General features: G+C 44.3%; 1 protein-coding gene across 1 annotated transcript in view; it reads left to right on the top strand.

The window, feature by feature from the left end:
- The window catches only part of MDGA1 (MAM domain containing glycosylphosphatidylinositol anchor 1), a 154386-nt gene that overhangs the window by 85188 nt on the left and 53998 nt on the right, over positions 1 to 15200 (top strand). The window contains exons 9-10 of the mRNA XM_054398519.1: positions 9511 to 9780; positions 13478 to 13629. Of these exons, the coding sequence (XP_054254494.1) occupies positions 9511 to 9780; positions 13478 to 13629 (422 nt within the window). The remainder of the gene's footprint in view (positions 1 to 9510; positions 9781 to 13477; positions 13630 to 15200) is intronic.

Raw genomic sequence — 15200 nt, 5'->3', positions numbered from 1 at the left:
CCACTCTACAAACTTCACCCCTATCTAAACCATGTCCCCAAGCACCACATCCAAACAACCTTTAAACACATCCAGGGCTGGCAACTCAACCACCTCCCTGGGCAGCCCATTCCAATGCCTGACCACTCTGTGAAAACAATTTTCCTAATGTCCAGTCTAAACCTACCCAGTCGCAGCTTGAGGCCATTCCCTCTTGTTTTATCACTAATTACCTATGAGAAGAGACCAGCACCAGCCTCTCTACAACGTCTTTTCAGGTAGTTGTAGACAGCAATGAGGTCTCCCCTCAGCCTTCTCTTTTTCAAACTAAACAGCCTCAGCTCCTTCAGTTGCTCTTCGTAAGATTTATTCTCCAGGCCCTTCACAGCTTTTCTCCCTCCTCTGCACTTGCTCCACCACCTCCATATCTCTCCTGTATTGAGGTGCCCAAAACTGGACACAATACACAATACTCTGGTGTGGCCTCACCAGAGCTGAGTACAAGATTATGCTTTCTAACCAGCAATCTTTTGAAGATACGTTCATGAAAAGCTATGACAGTTACTGATATGACAAATAAAGCTTTTTTTTCATAATTAATTACTAGAGGAGAACTTGGACACAGTACTTGAGAAATTCATATATTTAAAATGCATAACGGTGTGAAGGATGGAGGGGGAAGGCAGTGTTTTGAGATGGCAGAGATGATGGCTATTTGGCAGCTGGCTTTTTGGAGCCTGTAACTATTCTGAAAGATCTCAGCCATTCCCTCTGATGAACTACGTGAACCTGTTCTCGTTTTTCCAACCTTCACATATGATTGATTTGATCTACCTTGATTCATCTGAAGATGATGATGACAATGACAAAGAGATAAATATCCAAAGAGCAATAGCCAAAATACTTACAGTAAAAAGTGCTCTTGCCTTTCCTTTCTCTATGCTGTATATACTGATCCTGTATTTTTAAATTGTACATCTTTCCTAAGTTCCTTTATGCACCATCCCCCTTGTTACATTAATTCTTAAGGGAAAAATTGCTTGGATATCTGTTTACCTCAGCTGCTTTGTCTATGAAACTGAATGTTTGCCATAAATCTTTTAGTTTGAACATCCTTTCAGCCTCTTTCTGAACAGTTACGTTTTCATTGTCGTCATCTTCCTCAGATGAATCAAGATCAATCTAGCATGAAGGATGGAAAAATGGGGTAATGATGACAGTTAGCAGAACAGGATATTAAACAATTGGCAGCAGAACTCTGAGGCAGCAGATAGAGAAGTAATGGAGAACTGGGTGTTGCTTTATGCTGAACTCTTTCTCTTTGGTCCAAATTCCTTACTGAGCCCTAAAGGAGAGGCCAAAGAAAAGTCTAGTTTGTATGGGGAGGCTTGTCCTCTTTCCACTCTCTAAGTAAGTGGAGAAAGCACTGTATTAACTCTTCCTGGTCTTGCCCCATGTTTTTGCTTACTAATACAGACAAAGAATGCAAAATACACAGATTAAGAAGTGCTGGTTAATATTTGGTTATCTTAATTGCCATGGCTGGCCCTCCTTCCCCTACCAGGCTCTTTCTGGCTTGAGCCTCGCCCTTATCGAGCTCTGATCCCGCCACCCCATCAATAAAGCAGGTCTGATTTTTGAATCAGTGTTACTGCTTTGGCTGTGCTGTCTCTTGCTTTGCCTGCCTGTTTGCAAAGCAGCTGTGGAGGGATCATCTAGTGCTCCCAATTTAGCTTTCAAACTACACACAGAAGGTGAGGTAATGCTGTGGCCCAGCTGTGAGCAGAAGGCTCTAACCACCTGTGGCCCTGACAATCATTGCATTTCTAAAGCAGGGACTCTTTTCCATTTTAACAGGACTGCAGTTCTCGGAGACACTTTTCCCTGCAGCCTCCATACTCTTAACTTCCAGTTGTTTTATTAAAAGGATTTAAACATATGGAAGTGGTTGATTTTTTTCAGGCATCTGAGGGGGGAATAGGAGCCTGTTGCTATTGGATTTCTGCTTGGAGTCAGCAGTCACCTCAGCCTGGTAGCTTCTCGGGTTGTGGGTGAGATCCTCCATAGGAGACTGGAGAAACTCTGTCATTTCCTAGTTGTGGCACTAATTGGATGCTGTGTGGATCTCAGATTTGTCACTGTATTTGCTATGGGCAAAGTGCAGGCTGATGTCTGTTTCCCTTCACAAGGTAGCAGCCTAAAAACAGGAGGTATCTCCTGTCCAAGAGCAGGACGTGCTGCCCAAGTTTCAAATGCCAGTTTTGACTTGGTTTACTGATGAAAGGCACTGAGAGTTGATGGAGAGGTTCACACTGAGGGGTGGCACTGGCCTCTTCTCCGCAGATGTGGCACAAGCATTTACTAGCAGAGATGCAAGAGCTGGGATTGCCTCAAATTTCTGCACAGGACAAAGGGAGGTAATGCCAGCTTGGGATTCCTACCATTTGAGTCATCCTCTAGAGATAACCCTCTTGCTCAATGGCTTGGGTACCTTGGTGAAGAGCCTGAAATTAGATGGGATAAATTTGGGCTTTGAAGTCTTGTTCCAGCTAGTGCCAGCTTTGCTGTCCAACTTCAGGGTTTGATCAGTCCTTTCTCAGTTGTTCCAGATCCTTCTCAGGAATACGGAGGATCTATCCTAGGATGATGACCATTACAAATTGGCTGTTTTCCCCTCTGTTTTTCCTTCTTTACACTGTGGATTGAAGCACAGGGAATGAATTCTGCTGCGATGGATCATGCAGTTCTGTTTCCGTTCACAAAGCTGCAAATGGTACCTGCTTATCTCTGTCCCATTATAGGCCCCTGTGCCCTGCTTGTCTCTGCCAAGCATGCAAGGAGAATTGAGAGCTATAAATTCAAGTTTCTCTTGTTTTCTTCTTTCCCAAACTTTCTGCATGTGTTTCCTCTGGCATTTAAAACTCTAGGACTGTCTTTCTGCCCAGAGAAAACAAAATCTAAATAGGAACTAAAGCTGGTCCTCTGCCACTTGGAGAACAGAGGAAGTGGAGAAAAGGGAGTTGTAAAGAGATATATATACATACAGACACACACATATAAAACATCATCATCATCTTGTCAAGGACTTTGGGAGAGAAGATGATGGCTAAGAATTCTCTCCTTCTGGTATTTGTTGAGGTTGGGGGCTACTGGGGATAAGACAGAGTTGATTACTAGGACATAAAAACACTTAATGGGGAGGGCTTGCTGTAGGCTTAAACTGTAGCAAGGGAATTGGAGTAGACAGTAAGGAAAAAATAGTGATAAACCCTGAAGTAAGAAGAAAAATGAGAATTCTCTATTCTGGAAAAAAAAAGAATCTTGTTTGATTCTTCTTTGTAGGTTGACTTTTTTTTTTTCTCTTTTCCTTAGTTTGTACTGGCAATGAGATGTTTTATTCCCAGAACTACCCAGCTGAGTAGCTTACCTATGAATTATTGAGTAGTAAGATAACTGGTTCTCTGCCAAGAGTTAATGCATGTGGGATGCTTTTGGGGAAAGAGTATCATTGGCTGACTGTTAGTGAATGTTTGGATCTAAACTATTTATATGCTATTGGGAGCGGCATGTCACTGCCAGCTCAATTTGTTAAACAGAAACATGTAATAACAGATGTGTGGGTATGAGCTGACATCTTGTTATCTTCTAGAAGACAGAGACAGAACTTGAGCAGAGAGTTGGTGGTCTTGACAGTGCTACACATGGGAGGGTTCCCCTCTTGTGGACATGTGGGTAGGAAGGAGAATTTCAGATCCACCCTGCTTCACCTTGCTCTAACTAGCAAAACTGGCTGTGCATTAGAGATTATTATCATGTTAGTCTGAGGCAAGTAAAACCTAAGTTTGGGTTATGCCATTGGTCTGGCAGTGATTGAAGGTGTTGGCTCTGAAATGCCCACTGTCTGGCCTTGTTCATTTCTCTCTCCATTCTCTTCACTAATTGGGTGGGTGGGGGCAGAATTCTCAGTATGCATTTCACATACAAATGTGTGTCTTCCGTACATACACCATCTTTTCCCACTTATCTTGTTCAGTTTAGGGAGCATACAGTTTTGAAACCAGGCCCTTGAAGGTAACTGAAGCATGGGAATGAGGTGGCTTTACACTGCAGGAGAATACTTGTCTTTGTAGTGTCTTGTTAGCATGAATTAATTGGACAGCAAATCTGAGTGGAGTTCCAGTATATCTGGGACAGATCTTTTTTAAGGAGATATATCTGTGAGGCAGAAGATCTGGAAATTCTCGCCCAGGATGGGCTTTCTTCAAAGCATTTTGTAAAGTGAGCTAGGGGTCTCATGTATTAATCAGCACAGCTCATCACGCTAAAGAGGAAATCCTTTAGTAAATCCCTCTTTATTAAAACAAGGTGAAAACTGGTTGAGCTAATTGGCTTGGAAAGCTCAGAGAAGAGGAAAGCAGAAAAGCTGGTAGTGAGTACATTTCATTTGCTCTTCTTTTAAAAGCAAGCAACTAGCACAGAACTAAGCCTTCTCTCCTCTGAGCCCTGCTTCTCCAGTCCCTGCATCCACTTGTCTAGCAGAAATTGTACTCAGACAAATTTGTTTTTTATGAAGTAACAATAATTGCAACTTGGCTTTCAAGCACTTCATAAAATGTATGTTCTATCTCTTTATACATGGGGAGACTGAAGTGCAAAGGCAGAAGGTATAGAAGATGAAAGAAAGATTCTGGCTTTTAACTGAAGTAGGCTGAGCAAGCCTTCCTCCATCTTCCCTCTTTCAACTACTCAATTACATCATCTGTCATAAACAAGAAGATGACACTGAGCCTGTAAATATTGGGCAGTTGGATATCCTGATGTACTGGTGTGTGGTTGAATCCACACCCCTGGAGATGTTCAAAAGATGTACAGATGTGGGGTTACGGGACATGGTTTAGCACCAGACTTGGTATAGTTAGGTAATGGTTAAACCTGATGATCTTAAAGGTCTTTTCTAATCAAAACTATTCTATGATTTGTCTCCACATGATAAAACTGCTGGTGCCTGGTATGCATTCTGGAGATGTGGATGCTGTAGGGAACAGAATTACTCAGCTGTAATTTCCCAGACTTGTGACAATAAAAGATCTCCTGCTTACTTGGGTAGAGAGCTAAGGTCTGGAACTGAAACCACGGTTTTCCACCTGCTGTAAAAACAAGGGTACAAGTATCTTTTGATACCTGTGACATCTTTATTACCCCCAGTTATGGCACCAAGGGCTGGATAAGGGAAGCACCCTTTGCTGGATTGCTTTGGTCATCTAGGGTATATTAGGGAAAACTGCAGCCAGTATGACTGCAGAAGGGTACCTATCAGAATGTAAATGGATTCTGGATGGGATCATATAGATCTCACAAGGCCTGTGCTGACTTGCTTTCCAGAGAAATTGCTGCCTGGTGTCATCAGACACTTTGAATAACAAACCACTAGTAACTGTAACTAACCACAAAGAACAGTTTTTCATACCAGCTTATCTGTGTGTCCTTTGCAATGTTAATCCATCAAGTGAGTGGTCAGTTAGCTCTCCTGGGAGAAGGTGAAGTTTGCAAGCATGAGTCCCACTGATGCTGTGACTGCATGGCTAAGCTTGGAGGGAGTCATTCAGCAGAGTGGGATGAGAGCTGCTGAAAATAAAGCTGCTTTTATCAGGGCTTGTTTTCATTGCTTGTGTTACATGTTGCACTTTTTGGAATTTAAATTAAAATATGAATGATGATTGAAGAGTAAAGAGTGTTTTTGACAGAGGAGGAAGCCTGGGCTTCCTAGACTAAGGTGTGGGTTAAGATACAGGACTCCAGAGCTGCTTGCCTGATGCTGTCAGTTCATGTGACCTCAGGAAGGCCATCTTCTGGCTTGTGCCTTTCTTTTCCACCTGGCCATTTGCTGCTCTGTGGTGCTCTTTGCAGCAGAGGAAGCATTGTGGGAAGTAAATACTTGTAGAAAAATGAGAGCTGCATAGAACAGTAGTACAATGTAGGCATCTGAGTACCTACAGAGATGGCTGTTGTCAGCTACTGGTCAGGACAGCTACAGGGGGAAAAGGGCTGCCTGTGAGTCTAAAAGCAAGTTATGAATGAACTTTTCATCCCTGACAGCCTTTAGAAATGAGCCAGCATTTGGGAATTGACCAGGATATGATATTCACAGTCCTCAAGCCGCAGTAGGAAAGCAGACTTTGCATGGTCTTGCATGATAGTGTTGTACTGTAGTGTCTAGGATTTTTTGCCCTCTCAGTTCTTGCCTGAGCTCATCATGTGAAGTTTTTTCACTCGATGTTCCCTTGTTCTGCACATGCTGGTCTGTGTTTAAGCTTGTCACTGCTTTCTGTGCACCAGTCTACTCCAATATGAGCCTTTCTTTGCCTTTCATCTGTATCAGATGGAGCAGCCTCATGACAACACCCCTAATTTTTAAAGCGAAAAAATGATTCTGTGTTTATCCCACAAGTGAAAAATGTTCCGTAGTGAATCACTGCCATCCTGGGATGATCTGACTTCAGCATTGGTGAAAGAGGCCTCTCTGCCTTCTGAATTGCAAGAATCACTGAATACTGCTTTTTGATCTGTGCCCAAGCAGGACAGCACAGTAACGGTGCAAGGAGATGGTGGTCTCTCCTGCAAGCAGTTTGGCTCTTGTAAGGAAGAGTGCTGCTCTTTTCCTCAAGGCTAAAATAAAAACAGGCTTAAAAGAAATACTTGGAGACCTGAGCACAGCTCAACAGCCAGTGCAAGTCTCACTCATCTAGCAGGATGAGGATTTTTAGTCCTGGTTATTTCCACTGAAACTAAGAAAATAACAGGTTATCAGGGCACAAAGAAATGTGATATTTGATATTTCTCTGTTGTGCTTCCCTTGCTCTTGGCCCTCCATCATTGTGAACACCGTGCTTAGCTTAGTAACCCTTCAGTTCAAACCATCTGCTATGGCTCACAGCAAGGTTGCTGCCTACAGGCTGGCTTTGCTTTAGTGTGCCTGGCACGCTGGATTAGATAACCTGTGTTTTGACCAATTTGATTTAATTCTGCTGCTTGTGTTTCATAGCATCCACATCTTAAGGTTGCTGGAGGATATTCACCTCTTCAATGTTGTGTAGAAAGTAACGTGCTGCCCCTTTCACCCATTTTGTCACTCCTCCTGCCAGCTAACTCTTCTAGAGTTCAGCTGTGTGCTGCGAGAAAATGTCCTATCTTATCAGCCAGTCCTGAAGCCCTGTGTATGCAGAGGACTTTTACCTCCTTCTTGAAGTATAGCAACTTGCTGTCTGCAGTGTGGCTGCTGCTTAAAAGAGCACTTCAGCTGCATGCACTGGAGTTCAGATGAGATACAGCAAGGCATTTGAGGAGCCTCAGAACAAGAACCCACCTTTGGAACTGGGCTAAAAACAGGCTGATACCCAAGCTACCTAAAGAGCACCATGGCAGCTTAGTGAGCCCAGGTAGCCAGATACTGCTCCTTTATAGCCAGTGGGGATGCTGCTTCCATATGGCTATTACAAACACCTGCAAAAAATCATTATTTTCTGCAGTTGCCTAGAGGAGTCTGTGGAGGACTCATGTTGGAGGTCTTTGCTCCGAGACAGCTGGTATCTTAGATGTGCTTGCTGTTTGGTTCACAGTTCTGGGGAGTCAGAGCACTGGCTCATTTATTTTGCGTTTAAGCCACGGATGAAAAGGGGCTGTGTTGTGGACTGCTAGGATTTGCAGACTGAATCCCTGCCTTGGTGGTGGATTTCCCTTTTGTGTATGACTTACTTGAATAAGTGTGGGCTCCCCAGTAGGCACTGCAGGCTCAGTGACTGCTGGTGACTACTTCACTTTCATATCTACTGGCAGGTTTTAGGAATAGGGGCCCCTTGGCATAGTAGTGTATCCTTTCCAGTGATGAGATGACCTGCTTCAGTTTTCTTTTCTCTCCAGAAAACCCTGGGGCCCTAGGACTAACTGCAGAGTTAATGCTTGTTGGGTGTTTCCTAGTTTCAGAGACAAGAGGAGAAAATGTAATCATTCTTTACTCTATAGGCCCTTTCAGACATTCCCTTCACAAGGTGATAGCACAGGTCCAGAGTTTGTCCCAGTGCAAATCAAGTAAATCCCATTTCTCATCTGAAGAAGATTAAATATCTTCTGGATCCTTGGCTGCCTTGCTATTCCTGTGACCTGAGGAAGCATCTTGAATGTCCCAGCCTTGCCCCTCTCTGACACTTTACCAGCCCTGACACTCCCTCAGTGAGACCAGGCAGGCACTTGCCTTACAGCATGTGTTCTTGCAGGGAACACCTGTCCAATTTCAGACCTTTTCTCTTATTCTGGTCCTGCTGTACACACAGGTGCTACTTTGTGCAGTGAGAGAACCTATTCTCCCACCCCTCTCTTTCCTCCTCATAAGATATAGATTGCTTTGAGTACATCTGGAGCTCCTGTGCCATTTTTCTTTAAGATTTCCTTTTTCTTTTCTCTCCCTGTTTCTCACCCCCACCCCTGCCCCCCATCACCAGCTGTCCTTGATTATAATGTGAGACCTCACCAGCTTCAATTAAGGAGCAGATGTGACCCAGGAAATGGGATAACAGCTAGGCATGGAGATGACACATTCACGGCACCAGGTCTAATCAAACAACTTCTCACATTATTCTCACCGTGAGGTGGGAGGCCTGTGAGCCAAAGGCAAGTCAGTGCTTGGAGCACCCGCAGAGACACACTGCTAGCAAAGCCATCTGTAATGAGCTGACCATGCCACTCAGCACGGCAATGTGAGCTCAGTCAAGAGCTGCTTTTAATCCACTTAAGTGCAACAAAGGGCCCAGAGGCTGAGTCGAGAACAGGTACCTAGAAAACAATCAACCACTATAAAAGAAGGGCTACCAAGTGGAGGGGATGCTTGTACACTGTGTACCCACAGGTGCTTCTGTGCCCCTGGAGTTGGGTAATTGTCAGAGACAAAAGTAGGACCCAGAGTCCCTGTAGCCAATCCCTGATGTGCTGTATTGATGCAGTTGGGAGACACTCTCTGACACCCCTTCAGGTCTGTCCTCTGTGGGAACAGCCGGTGCACATCCTTCCATCTGAACATGAAGTCTCTGATAACCCAGTGGGATGCTGACCGGAAGAACATGAATATAACTGCTTGGGAGTGTACCCAAGTACAGCTGGTGCTGGATATGAAGACTACAATTATCCTGATTAGGATCTGAGGATTGAATCCGAGGTGTGGCACTCAGCTGCTGGACTTGCACTGCTCATATGAAAGAGAAGGTCTTGGTAGTTCCTCCAAGCAGTGTCTCACTGTCGGATGAGTACTTGCTACCGAGCACCCCTAAAAGGGAGTGAGGTAGGAGGTGGTCCCAGGCCAGTCAGAAGGGGATCTCAAACAACTGCTGTTAGCTTGATGAACCCTGTCTCCCACTAGAAAATAAATATGCTTTTGGAAATCATAGGTGCCTGTCTCTCCAGAGGCACCACTGTGGTGACCGTGCTGAGCGAGATGGCAGTTTCCTGACGGCATCCCCATCTGTTGCTCTGTTCGGTCTCCAGTCCCCCCCGTAGTGGAACCGGCCTTCCAGGACATACGCCAGGGCCTGGGGCGCAGCATCGCCTTGCGCTGCACCATGTTGAAGGGCAGCCCCATGAAGGTGGCCACCTCTGTCTGGCGCTTCAACGGGACTCTTCTGGCACAGCCCCTGGCAGAGCAGCAGGACTACTCTGAGCTGAAGGTGGACAGCGTTAGCCGAGAGACCAGCGGTACCTATGAGTGCAGCATTTCCAATGATGTGGGGGTCTCCACCTGCCTCTTCCAGGTGTCTGGTAAGTTACAGAGCATGCATTGGAGCGAGCTGTTGGTGGAGTCATGAGGGTAGGAAGCTTGCTCCCCATAAACTGGTGCCAGTACAGGCAACCTCTACTGCTGCGTTCAGAAGGGATAAGTTCCCCTAAGCCAAGAAGGAGATCTGCTGCCATCACTCAGGCAGTCTCTCAAGTCTGGGATGGATCTGGAACAGTTAGTGCCAGTCACTGGTACCTTTGTCCACTTACTTGAAAGATACAGGACTTATCTCAAGCCGTAATTAGCTTTTAGTCTTGGCCAAAATGTATTGTAGAGAAATATTGACCAAGGAGGAGTGACAGACTCTCTCCATATCCCCCAGCAGCTTCCAAACCATGTAATTTCCCCCTAAAAAGTGAAAAAAAGTAGGATATATTCCTGTACTTTCCCTGTGTCTCTTGTTTGTCTGTGTCTCGTGACACCTACTAGGATGAACATGAGATGAGAATAGGTAGATTTGCTGCTCACTCTGTGAGTCCAGCAAGTACTGTAAAGGTCCTCCTCCCTGGCACCTGCAACTGCAAAGAAGGATGCCAGAGATACAGCATCTAAAACCACACATCTGACCTAGCCTCTCCACCTGATTGTTAAATCTACTTTTCCCATGACCCCAGAATTGACTTGGGCACCAGTTTGTAGAAAAGCTCTTCAATGAAGCCAAAATACTGAGTTTCCAGTCAGGGCTGATTTATAATACTTTTCAAGTCAGGGTTGAACAAATGAGAATAAATAACATCCAGAGAGGCATGATTTTGAAGCAGACCTTTCCCAGGGTTTGGGATGGTTCAAGTATCCTGTAACTCTGAGATGCTCTCAGAAATGAAGAAGCCCAAAGTACTTTAGTGTCTGGGTCCATTTTTAGGACTTTGCTCTCATCCTTTGAGATTTTCTGGGATTTTTCTGGCAGTGGATTTTACTTGGGAACTTTAGCCCTTTCTACTTTTCTTCATAAGCTTGGTCATGTCATTAAGTAAGTGATGGCAGACCATATTTCCCTATGGGTAACCACAGCAAGCTATGTCCCTAGCATGGTCAGGAACGTTCCCAGAACATTAATTTCAAATACATATTGCCACCTGGTGTGCCACACTGTGCCACACTGTGCCCCACCAAGTAAGACACCCTCAGCAGAAAGCAGCATTCATCCCTGGAGAGCACTCATCAGGGAAGCAGCAAGCACTTTTTTTCCTGCATCCCTTCTCCATTTCCAAGATGTTAATATCTGGTGGTAGTTTTTTAGCTCCAGACATCTCTGCTTCTGTCAGTGTCAAGGGTTTCAGCTGCATCTGAGTCCTATGCAGCCACTCACACACACATCCCAAACTCCTCTCCCCGGTGGGATGGGAAAGGAAAATAGGGAGGAAAACGCAGAAACCTGCAAGTTGAGGTAAGGGGTGTTTAGGAGGACAGTACAAAGAACAAATTAACAACAGGAATGACAACAATAGTAAAAAAAGGAATATATAAAACCAAGTAACATAAAATGCAACAACATCACCCACCTGTGCACCTAAAACCCCATGCCAGACTCCCCTCTTATAGAGCTGGCATGAGTTTGTATGGTATGGATACCCCATTGGCTGGCTGGCTATCCTGCGTGTGCCCTCCCAACTTCTTGTGAAGAAAATTAACCCTATCCTAGCTGAACCTAGGGCCATCAGTTACAAATCAATTAGACCTGAACCTGCAGAGCAACCTGGAAAATGATCCAGGGGTTTGACTGCTGCATTTGGGCTCAGGACTGCCCAAGTTCTCATTCCCAGGAGCCACAGCCTTCCTGTGTGAGCTAGGGGAATGGCACAGTCTCTATGTTCCTGTTCCTTCTCTGTGAAAGAAGGACCCTAAATCTCCCCATCTGACAGGGAGGCAGTGACTCATTTATGACTTTGAGGTGTTCATATGTACCAGAACCGAGTACATACATCTGCCCAGCCTGAGATTAGTTTATTGTATGGATGGGAGGGTAAGCTTTCTGAAATGTTTTGGAAGGATAGTGAGACATCCAACCCTCTCCCTTAGAGCAAGTTATCAAGGCAGCCCATACTGCTCACCATCTGCACTTCTACTAGCCACAAACACAGAAAAGCCCTGAAAGGTGATGTGAATATGATTCTATGATCCTATGATTCTTTCTGTGATTCTAATAACCTTCACGTCTTCCCATCAGTAGTAGGCAAAAAAACAAAACTTTGCAGAAGTAGTAAAACTTTTCAAAAAGGAAGTTCCAGAATTGTCTTGATGTGCTGTATGTCTATTAGAAGGCTTATTTTTTTTTAAGCTTAAATTTCCATCCTGGAGTCAATTAATAAGGAATTAATATCATGCAAGGTGATGATTATCATCAGTTCTGGTTTTATTTTGGAATTTATTATGAAGCTTGACTTCCACAGTCAATACAAGTTGAATAAGCAGCAACTGGTCTCTGAGGTGATGCTGAACTTCTTGTTTGTGCAAAAATTCAAGTCAATAAAAATAATAATAAGAAAAGAACTTGAAAATAAACATCAATATTACCCACCTGAGTTCATAAAAAGTAAACACTGAATCCTTTTGAGCCTAATTATAACCACACAGAATGGCAGAGCCTGTGATTCAAGTGGAAGGGTGCACCATCAGCTGGGATACAGTGTTTATGCCTGTTCTGCTCTCCAGCATCCCTTGTTGCCCTGCATCTTTCCAGTCTGCAAAGGTCCACATTGGACAGGAACCCAGAAAGGAGAATTTTGGTTCAGGTCCAGATCCTGCCTGGCCCAGGACAGGACCTGCCAAAAACTTAGGTGCAAAAAGTGAAAAGAAGGTAATTTCAAACAGGTCGAAACCAGTTGTGGGTAAGACCTGGAGTTGCTTCTGAGTCTTGTGCATTAGTCTACCTGGGCTGCATGGCAGTAGACTTAAAACCCTGTTTGGTAGTGGTTTAGGACAGCAGCAGGGGAAATGACAAGAAATATCTTGTTCTCTGAACTATCCAATTTCTTTCTGGTATATCATGTCTCCTGCATTTCCCTTTTTTCTGCTGCCCTCTTTTTTTTAAGGGGAGACATGGGTTTAGATAAGACATCTCCTCCTCTGCAAAAGCTCCTGCTGTTTTTACCCAGGCTGAGGTCAACATCTCCTTTGCAGCTGACTTGACTGTTATGTTACAAAGAGGCTGGAGTGCTGTGTGGCCAAGGCAGGGGAGATGTAGAAGGAGCAAAGTCTTCTTTTTAATGCCATGGTCCCTGTGTGATAAATAACACTTTTGCTATGACCTACTGGCCAAGTGATCTTTCTTTGGGGTTTGTTAGCAGGAGGCTCTCTAAAGCATCAGATGAAACAGGAGAAATGCCAGTTTAAAGCTGTTACCTCAATCTAAACTACAAAGCAAGAGAGAAAAGATTAGACCTGATTCCCACTGGAGAACTGAAGTTGTTTGCACCTTCTCTGGTGTCAGTCATGCCCCACTGGTGTTCCGGGCTACTAACCCTCCCAGTAGTTCAGGCTGTGAAAGCAGTGGAGATTCTGAGAAAATGATGGCACTGTCAGTGGACCAGCCTCAATTGTAAAGGTGTCCATCACGTCAAAAGCAAGTGAATGAGCTGGGTGAGTGGGGCTGTTTCACTTTCATCACATCTCTTTGTAATTTATGTACCCCTTCATCTTGCTCTTTTGTTTTCCTCTCTCTTCTTTTTTCCCCTCCAGCAAAAGCTTACAGCCCCGAGTTTTACTATGACACTCCCAACCCTACCTTGAGCCAGAAGCAATCCAAGAATTACTCTTACGTGCTGCAGTGGACACAGAAAGAACCTGATGCTGTGGATCCCATCCTCAAGTACCGCCTGGAAGTCCGGCAGGTAAAGTCTGCTCTTCAGGAGCCTTGGTGCATGCGAAGACCTCTCAGGAGGCAGTTGAGTCAATGTTTCCTTGCCAATTAAGAGTTGAAGGTGATGAAACTTCTTGATGCTGATGGTCTTGCACCTTCCCCCACAAATGGAAGCGAGTGGCCAAGTACTCAGGTCAGGTTCGTTTTTAGTTCTGGTGATGGGTATGATCAAGGTCTTTCAATGCCTTGCAGTCCCATCAGACTGTTCATGTTCAGTGTTTTGAATGGGGTTTTGATGTGAATGAAACCCCACAGTCATTAGCAGGTATTGTAGATTTTATAGGCCAAAGACTCACGTGAATGGAATTCTATCCTCCTCACTCCCGTGAAATAAAGGCAATAAGCTGAAGAGCTCTCCAGGCAGACACCGCAGGAAAAAGTCATCGGCTGTTTGTGTTGCACAAGGGCTTTCATACTGTCACAATAATGAAGCCATTTGGGACATATAAATTCTGCAGGGGAAGAAAAGAGGATTTCAAGGTTTCTGAGTACGAAGAGGAATCATACTGGGGTAGGGGAAACTGAGAAAAATCTGAAGAGATCACTAGTTGGGTTAGGGAAAAGTCTGATGTTTTTAAAGAGCACATTAACCTAGCAGGACTGCCAGGTACTTTCATTCACTCTCAGCACAGTGCCTGAATTCAATTTTATTTTTTTTTAAATAGAGATGCTTAAAATTGGGAGTTTTTACCATTCGGTGGTAGCTTAGAAGCAAATGCATTTTACAAGGAAAAGTTTGTTTACTCTGTAGATAGAAAACAAAATAATTAAAAAGATTCAAGTGTCTCCTTCCTCTAGTTCGGCACAGTAGGCTCCAGTTTTATGTCTCCATTTGATTGAGCTCTCTGGGGTGGGACAGCCTTTGTTTGTTACTCAAAGCATGCAGAGCACATTGTCAGTGCTTAATAATAATACAGGACACAGGGGAGCCTCTAATAATGAGGGTAGTTTGTCATAGTATCGCTTCCCTCTTAGATGAGTTTCGCTATTATCAGCACTACAACTTAGTGAACTAATTTCGGATTTTTATTGTTCAGTGATGATGAGGTTTTATCATTTTGCACAGTGCCTAGAAGTGATCTTGGATCCGTTCTTCATTGAGCTCCTACCGAAAGAGATCAAGCAAATGGAAAAACTGCATTTCTGTTTTAAGTTATGATATGAAGGAAGCTTAATGCCTGTGCAAATTTAACACCTCCCTCTCCAGTTTTGTTCATACTCCATCGATTACTGTTGTTATTGTTTCCTTTGCAGCATCACCACATAGATGTGACTATTGGAAGTGTGTGTACCATGGCCCTGCTGTAGCCCAGTCCCTTGTATGGTTAGGCTCTTAGGAATGGATGCAGGCACCATCGTGATGGCCTTGATGTGAATAAGGGAGGGCACGGAGAGGAAGAAGTAGGGAAGATTTGTTCCCACTTCTGTCCAACACAAGTGGGAAACACTCTGGAAAACGGTTTCATGATATTGCCTCCTAGAGGCTCTCCTCTGACAAAGACAGTTGTGTTTCATAGTGAGGTTTCCACCTCTGTGTGCCAT

Source organism: Indicator indicator, chromosome 2 (assembly GCF_027791375.1).
Source record: "Indicator indicator isolate 239-I01 chromosome 2, UM_Iind_1.1, whole genome shotgun sequence".
In the NCBI taxonomy this organism is placed as follows: Eukaryota; Metazoa; Chordata; class Aves; order Piciformes; family Indicatoridae; genus Indicator; species Indicator indicator.
The sequence above is the reverse complement of the archived record's forward strand: the minus strand, read 5'-3'. Positions and strand labels throughout refer to the sequence as shown.